At 37.9% G+C, this 19949-nt stretch overlaps 2 protein-coding genes across 5 annotated transcripts; both read right to left on the bottom strand.

The window, feature by feature from the left end:
• mylz3 (myosin, light polypeptide 3, skeletal muscle) lies at positions 1 to 5796 on the bottom strand. Its single transcript, XM_077515350.1, has 6 exons — positions 5721 to 5796; positions 5531 to 5558; positions 3265 to 3408; positions 3021 to 3191; positions 2866 to 2943; positions 1 to 480 (listed from the first exon to the last, which is right to left on the bottom strand). The coding sequence occupies exons 1-6, from the start codon at positions 5721 to 5723 to the stop codon at positions 452 to 454; spliced, it is 453 nt and encodes a 150-aa protein (XP_077371476.1). The 5' UTR covers positions 5724 to 5796; the 3' UTR covers positions 1 to 451.
• Positions 5797 to 9947: 4151 nt separating this feature from the next.
• lancl1 (LanC antibiotic synthetase component C-like 1 (bacterial)) lies at positions 9948 to 19123 on the bottom strand. 4 transcript variants are annotated; one of them, XM_077513799.1, is made up of 10 exons: positions 18994 to 19123; positions 18654 to 18758; positions 18451 to 18568; positions 16621 to 16831; positions 15633 to 15780; positions 14490 to 14636; positions 14226 to 14408; positions 11712 to 11888; positions 11560 to 11632; positions 9948 to 10317 (listed from the first exon to the last, which is right to left on the bottom strand). In XM_077513799.1, the coding sequence occupies exons 2-10, from the start codon at positions 18738 to 18740 to the stop codon at positions 10241 to 10243; spliced, it is 1221 nt and encodes a 406-aa protein (XP_077369925.1). In that variant the 5' UTR covers positions 18741 to 18758; positions 18994 to 19123; the 3' UTR covers positions 9948 to 10240. The 4 variants fall into 4 exon arrangements, with proteins under 4 accessions (XP_077369925.1, XP_077369927.1, XP_077369928.1 ...); XM_077513801.1 differs by having other exon boundaries at positions 18451 to 18547; XM_077513802.1 differs by having other exon boundaries at positions 18451 to 18547; positions 18869 to 19031.
• Between the last annotated feature and the right edge of the window lie 826 nt (positions 19124 to 19949).

The following is a 19949-nucleotide window of genomic DNA, read 5'->3' as shown; positions in this document are numbered from 1 at the left end:
TACTTTGGAAAAGTTTATTCTGTGGTGAACAGAGTGTAAATAAATAACGGCAACTTTTCAGGGAGGTGGGGAGACTTGGGCGGTCGGTCCACTGCCGTTCTTCCAGGACCTTTGGCACTGCTGGGCCAGTCAGTGATGGCTCGACTGAATGAGGTGGCGGTGGGAAGGGAGGGGATCGGCCCTCACTTGATGAGCGGTCGCCCCCTGATCCCCCGTTTCCTCACCTCATAAGGCGAGTGGAGACACGCCCCCCGGGCGGGATGCGATCAGTGATGTGGTCTACAAATGGAAAAGGGGGACGTCCCGAGAGAGGAGGCTTGAAACGGAAAGGAAAACAAAATAAACAAGTCGCTTCAACAACATCCCTTTCAACAAAGTCCTTGTCTTCTCTTGTTGGTCTTCCGAACGGTGTCCGATGTCCTGAACACGCTCCTGCTCGCGCGCGCGTTGCTTACACGGACATGATGTGCTTGACGAAAGCTGCAAATGCAACACGGAGGTTAGCTTTAATGCAAGAAAAAACAGGACGAGGCCAAAAGTTTGGACACAACTTCTCATGCATTTTTTTTTATTTATTTTCATGACTATTATTATTATTTATTAATTATTATTTTAGCTCTGATTACAGCTTTTCGCATTCTCACCTCTGGGAAAGTATATAATCCAATACTGTTGGAAAACAATTTCAGGGGACTACTTTTAGAACGCTAAATTATTTATTGTTTTTTTTTGTAAGTACATAACTCCACGTGTTCTTTCTGAGTTTTAATGCCATCAGTGAGAATCTACAATGTAAATAGTAGGGATTGACCGATTATCGGCTGGGCCGATTGGCATTGGACAGTAATTATAAATGAATAGTATATACACATATATATATATATATATATATATATATATATATATATATATATATATATATATATATATATATATATATATATATATATATATATTAGTGCTGTCAAAGTTAACGCGTTAAATTTGGCGATTAATATAAAACAAATAACGCTTTAAAAAAAATTAACGCCGTTAAAGGATTTTTTTTTTTTTTTTTTTTTGTAAACGTTCCTTTGCTGCCTTGAACCGACGCAAACCGCCACTTAAATTCACAAGAAGAAGAAGAAGAAGACGATGACAAAGAAGAAGAAGAAGAAGAAGAAGAAGAAAAACAAGAAGAAGACGACAACGACGACGAAGACGACTTCTGGTCACGTGACTTATGTTGCGTCCCTGGCGCGAAGATGGACCGCGACGGACTTTTGGGCGGAAAGTCTCACTTCAAAAAGTTACCCGACGGCTCGTTGGAGAAATCTACTGGTTTGCTCACTTTGTAAAGCTGAATTCAAATATCACCGAAGTTGTACATCGGAATGGAATTGGAGTATTGCCCACTACAATGGTGGTCAGAGAGAGAAGGAGCACACAGCAGGCTGGCATCCATTGCACGCAAGTACCTGTCAACTCATGCAACCACAGTACCCTGTGAGAGGTTGTTCTCGCTCTCAGACCACATCATTCAAAAGAAGCGAGCTTCTTTGTCCCCTGATAATGTGAACAAACTGGTTTTCCTCAGTAATTGGCTAAGTATAAAGAAGGATTAAGCCAAATTTCTTTCCATTGAGAAAAAAAATATTCAATCGAACTTTCAGCAATATATATATTTTTTTTACATTGACTCAGGCACTTTTTTTTTTTTTTTGAGTGATAAAAAGAACACATTTGTTGTTATTCAGAATTTTATTACACTTATATTACCAGTGGAACATGCAAGACATCGCCCTCTGCACTTTTAAATAGGTATGGGTTGTTTTTAAATCTACATTAGAGTAAAGAGTATTAAAAAAAAAAGGTGCCCGCAATATTGAGTCAAATTTGATGTTTTTGTTTAAAGTTTATATTTTACAGGAGAATAATCGTTTTAAAAAATTAAGGAAGGTGCTTAAAAAATAACTATTAAAAGTTTTTGACTCAAAATATTCTTTGTATGTGATGATTCTACATTAATTTAAACACTGTGCTTGGGTAAATATTTGTTCCAACATTTATATAAAAAAAAATGTATCAGTAAAAGTAAAACAAACAAACAAATTAATCGCGATTAATCGCGATTAACTATAACAAATTATGCGATTAATTAGTTAATTTTTTTTAATCGTTTGACAGCCCTAATATATATATATATATATATATATATATATATATATATATATATATATATATATATATATATATATATATATATATATATCGTGAATATATATATATATATATATATATATATATATATATATATATATATATATATATTCACGATTTGGCCACTTAGAGGCAGCGTAGTTCAGTGCGTTCTTGATACACAGTTAAATTGTAGCCACATTAGAGAGCAGAAGGAAAAAGTCACGATAAAGTTATGCCAATAAAAGTTTTTTTTTTTTTCCGTATGAATAGCCGTTCTTATGAGGGATAAAAGTGCCGCGGGTAGCGCGCTAATTAGCATTAGCGAGTCAGGCTGGAGTCGATCATGACAATTATTTGCTCATCTGGAAAATGAAGCACAAATCAGTCAGTCAAACCATTTTGAATCAAAAATCGATTCTGAATCGAATCGCAGACCCAAAAATCGGAATCGAATCATGAGACGGTCAAAGATTCCCACCCCTAATCGGTAAAACGGTATCGGAACAACACTAATCAGCGTCCTTGACTACTAATAATCGGTATCAGAATCGGCCCTGAAAAAAACAAAACAAATCGGTCTATCTCTGGTAAGAAGTCATGAAAATATCGAAAATGCATTGCATGAGAAGTTGTGTCCAAACTTTTGTCTTTCACTGTATCATATCAAAGGTGTCATTAACGTACCCTCATAGTGCACAGTGCCGTTCTCATCCTCCTGGCCGGCCATGAGGGAGTCGATCTCGGTCTCGTTCAGCTTCTCTCCTGTCGGCCGACGACGCAACCACATCACAAACTGCCGCCGCGGATATTTTGCGCTTGCTCTGCGACGGGAGACTCACCCAGGGTGGACAGCACGATGCGCAGCTCAGCACCCATGACGGTGCCGTTGCCCTCCTTGTCGAAGACGCGCAGACCCTCAACGTAGTCGTCGTAGGTGCCCTTGGGCAGAGCGTGCACCTGCTTCAGCATGGGCAGGAAGGCGTCGAAGTTGATCCTCTTGTTGGCCATCTCTGCGGGGCGACCGAGGGCGGGCCGTTTGAGTTACGCGCGCACGTTTTTGTCTGGGCGGCGGGATGGTCTTACCTTCTGCGGAGGGGTTGCCCAGGATCTTGATCACGTCCTTGTTAGTGGGGTTCTGGCCCAGGGCGCGCATAATGTCGGCCACCTGGTTGTAGGCCACCTGGTTGTCACCAATTCTGTCGAAGAGACCGAAGGCCTCCTTGAAGTCTGAGCAGGAGAGAACATGGTATTTTTTTTTCGTTTACACCCACTGGGGTTCCATTTTCTTAACGAAAACTGAATACAAATATTTTCGTCAACACACATTCTTCACCGGATGCAAATTAGACTGGACTAAAACCCTCAATTAATAAACAATAACTGGGACAAAATGAGTATGCATTTTCATTGACTAATAAAGACGATTTAGCTCACTTAATAAAGACTGGACTAAAATCAATGGACATTTTAGTTCACAAACAAAAACGAGATGCAAATTATATGATTTTGTAAATCCCGTCTGCTAATCTGTCACTAACACACAGTGACACTCCCCTTTTCAAATCTGCAGCTAGTGAGTGCAACATAACATAAATGCAACAGCTATAGGCTAACGTTCAAACAATGTTAATCTGACGGCTAACTAATGCTAGCTAACTTATACTAGTTTGTAGCATGGAGTCATAATAGCCACTTGTTGACATACTGTAATTGTGTGTGAAGTTGTTTTAAATATGGCCGCTAACTAATGCGAGCTAACGTGCTAGCTTATAGCATGGCGCCATAAAAGCCACTTGTTGATATACTGTAATTGTGTGTCAAATTGTTTTAAATCTGACTGCTAACGAACGCTAGCAAACGTACTAGCTTGTAGCATGGAGTCATATTAGCCACTTGTTGATATACTGTAATTGTGTGTCAAATTGTTTTAAATCCGACTGCTAATGAATGCTAGCAAACGTACTAGCTTGTAGCATGGAGTCATATTAGCCACTTGTTGATATATGTACTCTAATTGCGTGTGAAGTTGTTTTAAATATGGCCGCTAACTAATGCGAGCTAACGTGCTAGATTATAGCATGGCGCCATAAAAGCCACTTGTTGATATACTGTAATTGTGTGTCAAATTGTTTTAAATCTGACTGCTAACGAACGCTAGCAAACGTACTAGCTTGTAGCATGGAGTCATATTAGCCACTTGTTGATATACTGTAATTGTGTGTCAAATTGTTTTAAATCCGACTGCTAATGAATGCTAGCAAACGTACTAGCTTGTAGCATGGAGTCATAATAGCCACTTGTACTGTAATTGTGTGTCAAGTTGTTTTAAATCAAAATGATAAAGAGAAATTTTTATGTGAAGTTGTTTTAGATTAGATGGAAATGTTCAATATTATCTGCTGAAAAAATAAAATAAAATAAAGATTGTCCTGACTGAAATGTTGACAGTTTCTGTTGACTTAAAGTTAGATGAATAAAATTGTTTTCTTAGACTAAAATGCTTGAAATATAGTCGACTAAAAGGTGGCTAAATAAAAATGGGACGAGATTGATTAACTCATTCACTGCCATTGACGGAAAAAGACGTCAATGTCAATATTTTCTTCCTGGATTGGCAGTGAATGTGTTAACTATTCATAAAAACTAATAAGTGTGATTGAAATTGGACTAAAACTGAGACTTAAGTATAAAGATGGCTGATAAAATCAACACGAGTTCCAATAAAAAAAAAAATAAAAAATAAAAAGTTTACTTGGCATTCAAGTTATCCACCACGGAAGCTATGTGGCGCCATGCTGTCTCACAAGCTAAGACGAAGCGGAGGTGATCTATTTTTGTCCGTGGAGATACATGACGCTTTTATGTTAATTTTGCAACTAGCGGGGGTCGCAACAGCTGTAGCGCACACACACCACCCCGCCCCACCCCCTCTCGGGTGGGTGCAAACTGATACCCCCTCCCCTCCACAGTTGCCATATAGAGGCATGGCGACACTTGTGGCAAACTTAAAAATGCTGAGCGGGGGAGTTCGGGGTGCTGGTGCAACTAATCTGGGGCCACAAAAGGCGGCCATCTTGTTTCCACGACACGATGATCGCGTTATGAAACGAAACATTGGGCGGGGATCCCAATTTGGACTCCTGCTCGTAAGGTGACCTTGCTCATCAAAGCCAGGATGCTAACCTTTGACCCCGGGTGTTAACGTGGAAAGGCCGGGTCGGCTCGGAATAGACATAACTGACATTCCCATAGCAACTGGGGAAGATTACAGTTAACGGGCATCCGCGACATCCGCAAACTCATCAACATGGAATTATTGAACGGCCATTGAAGAATCGTTCTCACTTACCCTCAAGTTGGTCGTTTGTGAAGTCGGCCTGTGATGGAAAATTCACAAAAAGCAAGAGACGTGTATCAAAAGAATGCAACCACGACAACGCAAAACAGCAGACGCTCGCTTGATCACGTATAAAACGATTACAAATGACACGAACCGATATTCTTCACATTTGAATTGACAAAGTGACGCGAGTACACACCATGTTGGATGTGGAGAGCTGCAGACACAGGAGAGGAGAGATGGAAAAACAAAAAAAAGAGGCCGACGTCCCAAGACAGAGTGGTCCCGAGCCTCGGCTGGAGCGCCCTCTTTATTTATTCCGGGCCCGTGATGTCACACATGCTAATGAGGCCACTCGGATGACACGCTGGGACATCTTTAACTTTCTTAGGGCAAACGGAGCTAGCAGAAGGAGGGGGCGTGGCTATTTTTAGACTCAAGACATTGAGAGCCTTCATATTTGAAAGCATTTTAAATGAAACCGCAGTTTTTAAACTCCCGCCAAAAACGTTTCGCGGCCTTTGCCTCATTTGAAAGACGGATTGTCATGGTGAAAATGTGTTCAAACTCCGTCACCGCCGCCAGCGCTCTCCATGGTGCTGAGTCGCAGCCCGTTCGCCCGCTACTGTGGGTCACGTCTGCAATCTTTCATAATTAGTCACATCTGACTTCAGAAATCCCTGAAAGCAGCTATACAATTGCGACAGCCAGAGAGATGTTATTATAATGGTAACGTGGATGACAACGTCGCCATCGGACGGCCAACGTCCACACGTAACCAAAGATAAGCGCGTTTGAATAAAAAGTTGCGAACCCAGTGAGGACACGCCCCCACACACAGATGATCTCTATTTTTAACTATTCCTGCCTGAGGTGTTTGGTTTCTTAGATTGGGGTGGGGGCAAAACTCTCTTCTTGCTTCTCCGGCAAGGCCCCCCACTACCGCATGTGTTACAGAGGAGGCCCAAGGATTAAAAAAAGAGCGGTGGCAATTGTGTGGCAAAAGTGTGAGCCTTATTTGGAAAGGAGAGCTGGAGGTTGCGCTGGAGACGACACATATAAGACACGAGCCGATCCACTCGCTGAAAAGTGCCGTCGATGAAAACTGCGTTCATTCCCTCATGATTAGCAAACATTTCACCATCCCACTTCAATTAAGAGTGATCAACAATAAATTTCATGATCAAATTAACACAACTTGGAAAAAACAAACAAAACTCCTGTTTTTCGGACTTTTTTGGGGGGCGGGGGGGAACCTATGTTTTTTTTAATTTTCTGTTTTTCAAAATTTTTGAATAGATTTTTTTTCTGTCATAAAACATTCTGAAAAACGGGGGGGTCAATCAGAAAAACAGAAAAAAAATATTCTGAAAAGGGGGGGAAATATGCAGAAAAACAGGAGGAAAAATTACTCAGAAAAACAGGAACACAATATTAATATTCTGAGAAACGGGGATAATATTCAGAAAAACAGGAGGAAAAATAATTTTTTTCTGTCATAAAACATTCTGAAAAACGGGGGGATGGAAATTACTCAGGAAAGCAGAAAAAAATATTCTGAAAAACGGGGGAACAATATTAAGAAAAACAGAAAAAAAATAATCTGAAAAACGGGGGAACAATATTAAGAAAAACAGAAAAAAATATTCTGCAAAATGGAGGAAAAATATTAAGAAAAACAGAAAAAAAAATTCTGAAAAACTGGGGGCGGGGTGAGGACATTTTCATAAAAACAGAAAAAAAAAATTCTGAAAAACTGGGAAAATATTCATAAAAACAGATAAAAAATATTCAGGAAAAAAGAGGGAAAAAATATTCAGCAAAACAGAAAAAAAAGTTCTTAAATACTGGGGGAATTTTCAGAAAAGCAAAAATTATTCAAAAAAATATAAAAAAAAATAGTCTGGAAAAGGGGGGGATATTCATAAAAACAGAAAAAATATACTGAAAAAAAGAGGGGAAAAATATTCGGGGGGTGGGGGATATTAAAAAAAAAAGGAGGAAAAATATATATATATATATATATATATATATATATATATATATATATATATTAAGGGTGTCACGATTTCGATTTTTTATCGAAATCGATCGAAATTACGTCACGATTTCGAGCATCGAAATAGAAGAGAGGACACACGATTCGATGCCCCCCCCCCCCCGCGCCCGCCGCCACCGCCGCCACCGCCACCGCCACCTCCCAGGAAAGCAAATGAGACGCAGCCATTCAGCTACTAGCTAACGGCACTTGTTAGCTGACTTCTCCTGCAGTCATGATGGCAAGCGCGGACAGACACAGCAATGGTGCTTCAAGCCGCTCCCGCTTCTCTCGTCACCAGTTTGGAAACATTTTGCGTTCCCGGTGAGTTATGTCGACAACGTTCACGTTGTCGATAAAAAGACCACAGTTGCAAGATATGCTATGTGCGCGTACTGTACTCGGCCACGGTGTTACGCCCGGCTCGTCAAGGGGAAGGGAAGTAACACAATAACAGAAAATATAGAGTAGATAAACACGGGTCGACTTTAACATCTGAGTAGTTTTAATTGAAATTTCAGGCAGGGGTTTGACAAGGGAGTGAAAGTGGAAGGTGAACAAATAATAACCGCATTTGACAGAACTGACAGAACGGAGGAGAAACAATAACTAATAGGGGTATAATACACGGATACACAATAGCGTCGCGCTGGCACAGTCGTCCAATCGGAGTGTCGCGCTGGCACAGTCGTCCAATCGGAGTGTCGCGCTGGCACAGTCGTCCAATCGGAGTGTCGCGCTGGCACAGTCCTCCAATCAGAGTGTCGCGCTGGCGCATTCAAACTGAATGGCCCGAGCCGCCAGCCGTAACAACGGGAAACACGACAAACATGACGGGACATTTACGCAGGCATCACAAAGATTTAGATTTATCAAATTCAACTAGAAGTGGGAAAACAACGGTCCAACCAACTATTTCATCCTCATTTACAGTGAAACTTCCACACACTTCAGCTCGCGCGAAACGCCAGATCCATAGGTCTATTTATAGCAGCAGACCTGCAGCCTTGGAAAACGCTGGATTCAAACATTTAATTAGTGTACTTGAACCACGCTACAGTATGCCCAGCAACTGTAAATGTTGGGATATAGTTTGTTCAGGCTGTATTTGTTCCATGACTTTGGATACAATATATTTTTTGTTGTTGTTGCACATTGCACATTATTTTAAGAGGAACGCACAGCACACTGTTGTAACCAAAAACAGTCAATAGATGGCAGGCACCCACTGTGACTTTTTGTTTTTGTTTTTTTATTTTTTATTTTACACTTCAGTAAGAACAAGACGGTTAACTTTATATTGTAAATAAATTCTTTGAATTTGATCATTCCTGCCTAATGTCAATTATCATATATTACATAAATTTACACAAAAATAATATGGAAATTGCATCACCTATATGTAGCCGATCTTTTGAAATAAGATTTACTGTACAATGAATAGAACCAATGATCATAGACTAGCCTTAGCCTACAGAAGCATATGCCTCTGTGTTATAAAGTGGGGGAGCGGAGAAAAAAAAAAAAAAAAAAAAATCGAAAAAAAAAATCGAATCGTGACCCCAAAATCGAAATTTAAATCGAATCGTGGAGTTGGCGAATCGTGACACCCCTAATATATATATATATATATATATATAAATACTTAGGAAAAATTACTCAGAAAAAAAATAGTGGAAAAAATGATTCAAAACAGAAAAACAGAGCACCAGCTTCTGTTTTTGGGAGTAATTTTTAAAAACAAATATTTTATTTATTTATTTATTTTTAATATCTGAACAAACTCCAAGTGATTTGTTGCAGACTCGCTGATGGTGGACACATTATCGCACACCTCCAATGTATGTACCTTTAACTAGCGGTATATCACTTACTGGCTCAGCATACCAACGTGTCATTCGATCGGCATGATTTTAGTAAGCTAGCATTTAAGTTTCTACGGAAGCGTATTGCATGCAGGAAAGCATCCTGCAACAAGTCACTGTTGCATATACACATAAATACATAAATAAATAAATAAATATATATATATATATATATATATATATATATATATATATATACATACACACACACACACACACACACACTCGGAAAAACAGAAGCTGATACTCTGCTTTTCTGAATATTTTTTCCTATATTTTTTTAATTTAAAAAATATTTTAATTTAAAAAAAATGCAGTAACAGAAAATATTTTTCAGAAAAAAAAAAAAAAAAAAAAATCACACATAAAAACAAAGGTACCCCAAAAAATTATTCAGAAAACAGGAGTTTTTTTTTCAAGTGAATGCAATATGAATACGCTTCTGTACTTGAATAGTGCAAATGAATTCTTTCGATGCTGCCACCCTGTGGCGGTTTGTACCACTGCACAAGAACAACAAGAGTTGCTGTGACCAATCACTTATTTATTAGTTACTCAGACAGTGCAAAGGATCCATTTATGACAGCATGAACGGCAAACTCTAACATCAAAATAGTCAGACGACAAACTGTTAGCCCCAAAAAAACAAAAAAGAGCAAAGAACAATATTTACCTTATTAAAAACTATTATGAGGTGATGTGAATTTAATATAAGGAAAGTTATGCTGGAAAAATGCAGAAATCTGGGTCTTGTTGCGTCTTAGCAGGTCATCTATCTGTTGGCTTGCGGTCGGGGGGGGGGGGGGGGGGGGGGGGTCACACCTGGAAGGCTGGGAAGCGTGCTTGCGTTGGCTGCAGAAGGTCGGCCAAAAAGTAGATGGTACCTGCCATGCCTGGAGGAAGTGACACAAGCGTCACGCTTAATACTTACATAGTGGTGCCTTGAGAAATGAGTTTAATTTTCTCTTTCCTCATGACTCGTATTTAAAACCACCGTTCCCCATTAAAATGAAGGAAAATGTCATGAATACATTCCAGCCCCCTACAAAATAAACGTCATGTAATTTTTTTTTATGCGTTTTTTACACATTGACTCGCCTCACAAGCATATAACGTTCCCCTTCATCTGACCATTAGCATGGATTTTAAACATAGAAGGGCCAAAAGATGCCAGGTGAAAATTAAACTGCACTTAAAAAAACTAACCCCCAGAGGGTGCTACAACTGCACAAATGGAAATCAACCCGACTTTTTGAACAGCCATGCTGCTTTTAATATCGTGACACGACGACGATGACGATATATGATGGCAGTTTTAATATCGCGATATCACGTTATTGCCGTTATCGTTCCATCCCTAGTTGCATTTTCTTTGTATTATGTTCAATTTGACAGTAATAACAGCCCAAAAACACTTCTTTTTTTTTTCCAGGGGGGGGGGTTGCCACTGTTGTTGTGGAGTGTATGGAGCCATAACTGCAAAATTTAAAATAAATAAATGACTAAATAAATAAATAAATAAATGAAAATAAAAATTAATACAAAAAAAATATAATTCAAAAATTATATCCACAAAAAATAAATATAAATGGAAATAAATCTGTTTTCATTTTCACTTTTAGTCACTTATTTAGTCATTATTCATTTATTTATCTATTTATTTAGTCATTTATTTATTTTGAATTTTGGCAGTTTTGGGCCGTACTGCCAAGTGGAAATGAGGGGGCGGTCCTAATAAATAACTAAATAAATGACAAAATAATAAATGACTAAAAAAATAAAAATAAATGTCTAATAGATAAATAACTAAATAAATAAATGACAAACTGTGAAAATAAAAACGTATTTATTTCCATTTACATTTATTTTTTTAGATATAATTTTATATATATATATATATATATATATATATATATATATATATATATATATATATATATATATATATATATATAGTAATTTTTTATATTCATTATTATTTTCACTTTTAGTCATTTATTGTTTTATTTAGTCATTTACTTATTTTGTATTTTGGCAGTTTTGGTCCTCCATAGGAGTGAGGCACCACTCTTTCCATAGACGTTTTTTTTTATTTTTATTTTTTTATTTTTATTTTTTATTTAAAGCACTCCTACCTTCAAAAAGTGAGAAGGGGGTATCTGGTGTTCTGCAGCCATGTGAGCCATAATTCATGCACCAGTCTGCAAACTGAAAAGGAAAAGAGAAGATCCGAGCGTAACATGAACAGCAAAATATGGCCGTCACCCATCATTTGCGTGTCACAAACCATGCAGGCTCTGTAAAGGTGCTTGGGGTCGTGCGTTTGCCGGTAGAGAGCCAGGAAGGCGTAAGCGTTGCCGGCGGCGCCGTGACACAGCCCGTAGCCTTTCTTCAGCAGTCCCCAGCGCCACACAACCTCGCCACACTGCAGCGCCTCCTCCAGGTACTGGCCATCGCCAAACACCTGCAATGTCCACAATGAAGTTTGATGGCAATAGAACATGGATGAGATGATGACATTTTCATATAGTTGATACATTGATGAAGAAAATTCATACATACTGTGTCATATTGATGCATCATCATTTTTTTTTTTTTTTAATTCCGGCACTTTTCTGTCCTCCAACTCTTTTCACATTTCTCAATTCCAAACCATTCCTACTTAGAAATATTGTATTTATATTTGTTATGGATATTCACCTCATTCACAGGACTAGGAGTGTGACGATATATCAATATCGCGATAAATCGTGATACATTGTCTTCCGATAGATTATCGATACACCTATGCAAGTATCGCCATATTTGTAGTTAATAACCAGCCACTATAACGGCTCCATTGTTCATGACTTATTCAGCAATGACTTGGCGGGCCACTAGGGGGAGCTCCTCATAAGAGTGGCAGGGAAATGGACGCAAGTCTTCAGGCGAAGAAGACTCATCAGCTTAGTTTATTATTATTATTATTATTATTATTATTATTGTTGTTGTTATGATTATTATGACATATATTATTTATTTGTACTATTATTATTTTATTTATATACATTATATATATTTTTATATATTATGTATTTATATTATATTTATATTTGTATATTTATTTTTCATTATTTATTGATATTTTTTATTATTATTATTATTATTATTGTTGTTATTAGATTAGTTTTATCATCGATTATCGTGGATTTATTACCTGAGCAACATATCGAGCAATGATAGTATCGTCATATCGTGAGATATTTGTTATCATGAGCCTTGTATCGCACATCGTATCATATCGGTAGGTACCCAGAGGTTCCCGCCCCTAATCAGGTCCAGGCCACCATTTCTCAGCAAAAAATAAGAAAAAAAATTCCATTGAAATGAATGGACACCGTTTCCAAATTTAACTCATCCTCCTCCTTCCATATTTCACAACATTTTCAACCGATTCAACCCATTCTAACTTTGAACTGTTTAACTCATTCAGCACATCTACCAAGCTATTTATAACATTCTCAAGATTCCCACATTTTCACAATATTTTCTAAATATGAGATATTTAGATTAGGGGTGTCGGGCAATTCCATTTTTTTTTTTAAATCATAATTAATCGCATGACAGCACGTCCGCTTCCCAGTTCTGAGGTCTCCGGTTCGAGTCCAGGCTCGGACCTTCCTGGGTGGAGTTTGCATGTTCTCCCCGTTCCCGCGTGGGTCTTCTCCGGGTACTCCGGTCTCCTCCCACATTCCAAAGACATGCATGGCAGGTTAATTGGGCGCTCCGAATTGTCCCTAGGTGTGCGTGTGAGTGTGGATGGTTGTTCGTCTCTGTGTGCCCTGCGATTGGTTGGCAACCAGTCCAGGGTGTCCCCCGCCTACTGCCCAGAGCCAGCTGAGATAGGCGCCAGCAGCCCCCGCGACCCTTGTGAGGAATAAGCGGTCAAGAAAATGGATGGATGGATAATCGCATGACTTCAATAGTTAACTCACAATTAATCACACATTTAAATGTACAATAAAATATTTATAAAAGGAGTGTTCATACTCCTGTTAACATAAAAGTGGAAAAAATGTTAAACTAATAGAAATATGGCTGCATCTTTTTAGTCATTGATACAGTAACTTCATAACTCAAAATTAAAAAGATGTACTGTACTGTAAAATGAGTGCGATATTGATTTGTGTTGAGGTCATTTTTTCTGCCACTAGATGGCATCTCTGCATCTGTGACACGTTAGTGACAGCTCAGTACATTTTTCTTTTCTGATTAAGAGCGATCTAATTTTTAACATGAAGTAACTTGTGAAATTTTGCACATTTTTCAAATTGTAAAATACAACTTGAGCCCAGTCTCCACAAATATACGCATTATTTTGAAATTAATTACTGCTAAATTATGATGCGGACGTTTCTGCTGCATTGCGACCGGAATTCCCCTAGTACAGGCTTTCAAGTAAGGGGCGCTCATTAATCACGCATTTAAAAAAAAATTTGTGACGTTAAAGGAACTTTAAATTAACTCCAAATTAACGCACTAATTTTGAAACCCCTAATATAAATATGATCCGTTCAAACCAGTCCAACTTCAAGTCTGTTCATTCCACATTTCAACTCTGCAATTCATTCCGCGGCATTTCAGTTGAGCGACATTTCTTCAGCATTCACATGCAACATCGAAAAAAAAAAAAGTCAGCGTTTTTATACTGTGTACAAAATTCAGAGGCGGCCACCTCCACCTCTGCCTTAATTTGAACCAGGAAAAAAAAAAACCTGCAAGTGCTTTCTGTGATATATGATATGGCTAACTCAGAATTCACCTTGTGCGCCTGCAGGAGCATGTAGATGACGCCCGGCGATCCGTGGCACCAGTGCACCAGCAGGTCGCGATCATCTCCCACGCAAGGCGGGTAGTTCCCGGACGGGAACTTCAGATGACGCACGTAGTCCACGCTGGGTTTCACCAACCTGCCGACGTTCTCCTCAGCCGCAACAAACCCAGACTGAGAGAAGGCAAAGGTCAAAGTGGGAAGTTTCTTGCTATGCTAAGTTGCTAACAGCAGACCGACCGATGCTTCCTTTACCTGCATGAGGAAGTAATAGATGCCGGCCAATCCGTGAGCGGCGCCGACGTATTGTTCGTTGTACCACTCGTACATCAGGGGGCTTTGATTCTGGATGTGAAACTTCCTACTCAGGTGCTCGCCTGATGCTAAGATGGCCTCACTGACCTGTGGCAAAATATCAAACATGGCTGCTGAACAGTGACTAGTGCCAATCAGGGTTATTATAGTTTTTTGGAATTTTTCATTTGAGTTTTTTTTTTTTTTTTTAAATCAGTTTTAGTTATTTAATAATTTGTCTTAGTTTAGTTTGAGTTAGTTTCAGTATTCGTTTTAGCAACGCCTCCACCAGTTTTACCCAATCTATTTACATAGTACATATTGTATCCTTCAATTTGTACATTTTCACCGATTCCATCTTTCTTTTACAGAAATGTGAAATACGTATCGCTTGCGGCTGCGGATGCACAGACCACACTCATCCATTATTTATACAACTAAAAACTCTAAAATCTCATGATTGATGGAGTTTACCAGTTAATATACAAATTAAATTTAAAAAAAGGGAAAGTGAGTATGAATTCAGAGCGACAGATATTTTCTCAGAAAACAAACTATAGAACAAATCAAAAAGAAGGATGTATTTCAACTTAAGGTGTCAGTTTATGGAACGATCTGGATTGTAAAACAAAATCTCAGTCTATCTGTACCTTTAAAAACTTGACACAAGCTCAATTACTGGAAAAATACATATAGCACAAGGACATGCTGCTTAATTATTACCGTATATAGAATTGTTACATTGAAAGTGTCTCGACCGCTAGCTGTCATTTACTTTATGTTGATTATTTTATGTTGTTGTTGTTGATTAGGGGCAGATAACATAAGTTTTACTTCTTTCTATCCCATTTCATTTCTCTTTTTTTTGAAGGTGCTTTTCTATTGGCTGCTCCTAGAAGATGATAAACATTATAGTTAGTTTTAGTTAGTTTTGTAAACATAAAATGTAGTTTCAGTTAGTTTTCGTTTTTTAGAAAGCATTTTTGTTTTTATTTTAATTTGTTAACAAAATTGTTTCAATTTTTGTTTTTTTCGTTAGTTTTAGTTACCGTAACTAAAAATAACCTTGCTGCCAATACAGGTGAGCAATATCAAATTTGTCACCTGCTGGATCTGCTGCAACGGAATTCGATCTGTGCCGAGCTGCTGGTTGATGAAGACGAGAGAATAGAGGTAACCCACCCGACCGTAGAGGAGCTCGTCAGGCAACCCGCCCGAACCCTTCACCACATTCGGGTGATACTGCAGCAGTCTGCAAGACAAGAAGAATATGAGAGTGGAACTCCTCTACACAATTTGGCAATTAATATTGGTTTGAACTCATTTGCTCCCAATAACGTGTAAATATGTTTTTTTTTTTTTTTATGTTCTAAGTGTCCTAAAGACGTTTTTTTTTGTTTTTTTGTTTTTTGTTTATGCTAGAGCATACAGAAGGCATTGATGCAACCTCTCAACTGCAAAGAATGGTTGCAGAAATGGTAGTTATTACACAAACGGCCAGCAGGTGGCAGCAGAGCAAATGAGATCAACCAGGGCCATCTAGAAAAAAAGCTAAATTACTTACAATTTTAAATAGATTTGTGAAAACTGAAACTTAGCTCTCTTCTAATGCTAATTGCTGCAAAACGGAAACAGATAGAAACATTTTTTTTTTCCTGACAAAAGAAGAGACTTTAATCTTTCTTTTTGGTGCTTTTATAGCAATTGAACACAATATTCTGTGGGCCTTGCAAAATCAGTCAAAATCCAGTAAAACAGCCAGGAGCGAACAGGATTACTTCTGTGAAAATGGCTGGGAGTGAATGAGTTAATTATGATTTTATACTCAAATTGTTTATGGGCCTTATTTCAAAGTCCATCTGAAAACCTGACACTGAACTAAAATGATCTGCCATTTATTAAAATGTTAATGTAGAATTGTTCGAATTGGTTGCAAAATCAGGAATAAGAAAAATATTAACTCAGGAATTTTATCGTGAAAATTTGGGAGTGGGAATATTTTCGGAAACATCTTGAATGAATGTGCTTTATTTGGGTCACTATAACCATGATATGTTTTCAATTTTTTGTCTCTCCACCTCGCCAGACTGACCTTCTGATGCATTCGTCGGCCTCTCCTGCCATTTGCAGCTGGTGGTACACGACAGCGGCCACAGCCAGCGGCCCCGCGTCACCGCACAGGAAAGTCACGTCATGGCGGCGGGTCAGGCACTTCAGACTGCGGCTCACGTGTTCCAGAGCCTTTTGCAGGAACGCCGGTTGCTTGAAAATACGGTGGATGTGCAGGTAGAGCAATGCAATGCCTGGACAAAGAAACAACCAAATACACCAGCCAGCCTGAGTCAATGTACTTTTTGATGTCAAGTACGTGCTTGTCATTTAGAAGTGGCTACTGTGTCTTACTTCCATACAACTATTTGCAACATCTACTCCTCACCCTCATTGTTCTTATCCAATCCACTGGTTGCATTGGGCAAGCCAGTATGTAGAGCGAAAAATAACACGGGAGGACATGTTAAAGGGATACTTTACTTATTTAGCCATTTTTGGCAGTCAAACATTAATATTTTGCCTATAATAAATGTGATATTTTCATTATTTTTCATGCACAATTAGCTTGTGAATGTCACAAGACCAAACCTGGAAAACAGGAGAGCTGTGATTGGTTACCTGAGCCCTTGTGATGTCATTTTGAGTCGACAGCAAGTTGCAAAATCTGATTTTAAAGGTACTAATTGTACGTGAAATATAACAAAAGTATCAAATTAATTAAAGGCAAAATATTAACTTTTTATTGCTAACGTGGCTAAATAAGTGAAGTACCCCTTTAATTGAACACTAAGACAGAGCCTGGATTCGAACCTTGAGTCTCAGAACTGAGAGATGGTGGCTATGCTAAGTGCTAACCTAGGGCTGCTCAATTATGAAGAAAATATTTATCACAAATCAATATGGGAATAACTGAAATCACGATTAGGACAATCATTTGTTTGTTTGTTTTTTGGTACAAAACAAGAAAATGCTTAAACATAAAAAATATTACGACTATACACTACAATCATGCAAGTTCCTTTTGGACCAACAAGATTGATTAAATTAGTCATTTTAAAATAAACTAAAAAAGAAAAAAAAAAGGTGCAAATATATAAATTTAAACAACTCAAAATATAGTATAATCTTTTATTTTTGTTTACAATTATCCGATTTTGTAATTATGGAGTTTAATAATTGAAATTGTAATTGAATTTCAATTAATTGCCCAGCCTGGTTCTAACCATTCAAAAAAGTGCCGTATAAATATGCATTACTGATATACAGTGCTCAGCATATATGAGTACACCCCCTTCGGAAAATTTAAAATATTTTATTCAATATCACAATGAACATAAGAACAATTTCCATGAATAAATGTTTTCTGTAGAATATGCGCTTAACTCACAACATGAAAGTAAGGTTGTAATAGAATGCATAGATTACAAAATCTTCAATTTAATCAAATTAATGCAAAATATTAATGCAACCTACAACAAAAAGGACTACATCTAAGTATTTTCTATGACCTCCATGACTTTTATGGATAGCGACATGTCTCCTAGGCCCGGTATGAACAAGTTGCCAGTCTTTTCCTCGGGGTCTACCTCTTTGTGTAAAATGTACTTTAATACGTTTAATTAAAAAACTACTTTTTTTGTGGATACTAATGAACAAACCTTGTTTGCAATCGATGGCCCGCAGTTGTGGGAGTATTTTGTAGTATCCATAGAAAATCTTAATTCTGCAAGGCAGCTAAAGGTGTTCTTACAAACCTGTTGGGGTGTACTCATTTATGCTGAGCACTGTAATTAGTAATTACTACTAATTGTTACGGGCTTGATAATTTCCCGACGCTTTCCCTGTTTCCCACTTTCGGACGTGACTGCACCTGTCCAGCCGGTGTAAATGGTGCAATCGTTTGGGTTGGCAGACTTGAGCCCCTTCTCCATGACAGCCAAAAGCTCGTCGATCTTGCTGCTCAGCCGCTGAGCAAACGCAGACGTAAGCTACAAACGATTACACCTCGGCTGATTAACTTCATTACAAACCCAGTAATATTTCCACAGTGAGTGGGTGGGTGGCCACGATTACCTTGCCATGGGAATCAAAAAGGGACTGCGTGACCTCAGAGCTCCCGTCATAGTCAGCATAGGGATTCTTCAAGGCTCTCGTGTCCATTTCTCTTTAATAAATATGCTTTAAAAGAAAAAGAAAAGAAAACGCTTTAAATGTGAAGGAACAACTGTAAAAAAAAAAGAGGAGTGCGGAGGACTGAGGCTAAATATAACGATTGGAAACACACCCACCTAAGCTAAATGTATCTCAAACGCTGCCTGAGGCTAATAAACGAAACATGTTGACATGCACAATAACTTGGTTCTAAGAAGGATTTAAGGTAATTCAATATTTTCGATAGAATCAATATGCTTACTTGCACAGTAAAGCGACTTGATTCCACGGCGCATGCACTAATGTTTATGTTTGTGTCCAATCTTCCTCAGCTCTAGCACACATAGCGAATTGCAGCATAGTGGAACTATGCTGCCCCTACATGGTCGGGAAGAGGCACTACACGCAACCGATATCTCCACGGGAGGTCGTGCTGTTCCAACAAAATATTTATTTGAATACAATACAAACATGGGAACAAATATGATAAAACGTAATGTGTTTATGGTGGAAGAGTTTAGCAACATTTGCGATTTGAATTGTGCATTTCTGTCAATAATATCGATCAGTGTTGATCTTCCCATGCAGGGATTAAGAGTAATAATTTGAAAATGAAAAAAAAAAAGTACACTGCAAGAGCGGACTGGAATTTAACACTTATAAGCATGATAATGAGTCGGTTACACGCCCTACTAAAAGTAACAAAAGTAAACCAGTATACAATGCATTTATTTATTAATTATGTAGTTTATCAATTTCGGTTTAAAATAAACTACCGTAAAACACCAAGAACAATAATAAAGTGAAAAAAATATATAAGGGTCTAAAAAAAAAAATCTTAAAAATGAACAGAGTATTAGATAACATGTTAAGCAAATACTTGAACTAAACAGACTTGCAACTAAACAGAACAACCTGAAACGAGGTCACAAAATGATAATAAAATAAATACAATATTGGATACTTAGCCTGTAAAACTATGTTCAAAGGTACCAAAGCTGTTGTATTAAAAGATGATAAAATTAACTTTTTTTTATTTTTTTTTTAAATATCACTCTGTTCTTCATCAATACTCCTTTAAAAAATAAAAACATGCTACAAACTCCAGGCTCTGTGGACTCTTAACAATTAAATTATTAAATCTTTAAAAATATTTTTGTGGGGGAAAAAAAAATAATGGATATAATAAATACATAAATAAAAAGTTAATTTAACTCT

This window comes from Festucalex cinctus, chromosome 2, assembly GCF_051991245.1.
Source record: "Festucalex cinctus isolate MCC-2025b chromosome 2, RoL_Fcin_1.0, whole genome shotgun sequence".
NCBI classification, from domain to species: domain Eukaryota; kingdom Metazoa; phylum Chordata; class Actinopteri; order Syngnathiformes; family Syngnathidae; genus Festucalex; species Festucalex cinctus.
The sequence above is the reverse complement of the archived record's forward strand: the minus strand, read 5'-3'. Positions and strand labels throughout refer to the sequence as shown.

Bases quoted from the DNA above. Each gene is read 5' to 3' on its own strand.
- mylz3 (XM_077515350.1), bottom strand. The intron at 3,409-5,530 runs GTAAGTGAGAAC...TCTCCTGCTCAG, and splicing joins CACAAACGACCAACTTGAGG to ACTTCAAGGAGGCCTTCGGT. The intron at 2,944-3,020 runs GTGAGTCTCCCG...GTCGGCCGACAG, and splicing joins CATCGTGCTGTCCACCCTGG to GAGAGAAGCTGAACGAGACC.
- lancl1 (XM_077513799.1), bottom strand. From the start codon at position 18,740: ATGGACACGAGAGCCTTGAAGAATCCCTATGCTGACTATGACGGGAGC. The intron at 18,569-18,653 runs GTAATCGTGGCC...AATCGTTTGTAG, and splicing joins TTTTTGATTCCCATGGCAAG to CTTACGTCTGCGTTTGCTCA. The intron at 11,889-14,225 runs GTGAATTCTGAG...TGGACATTGCAG, and splicing joins TGCTCCTGCAGGCGCACAAG to GTGTTTGGCGATGGCCAGTA.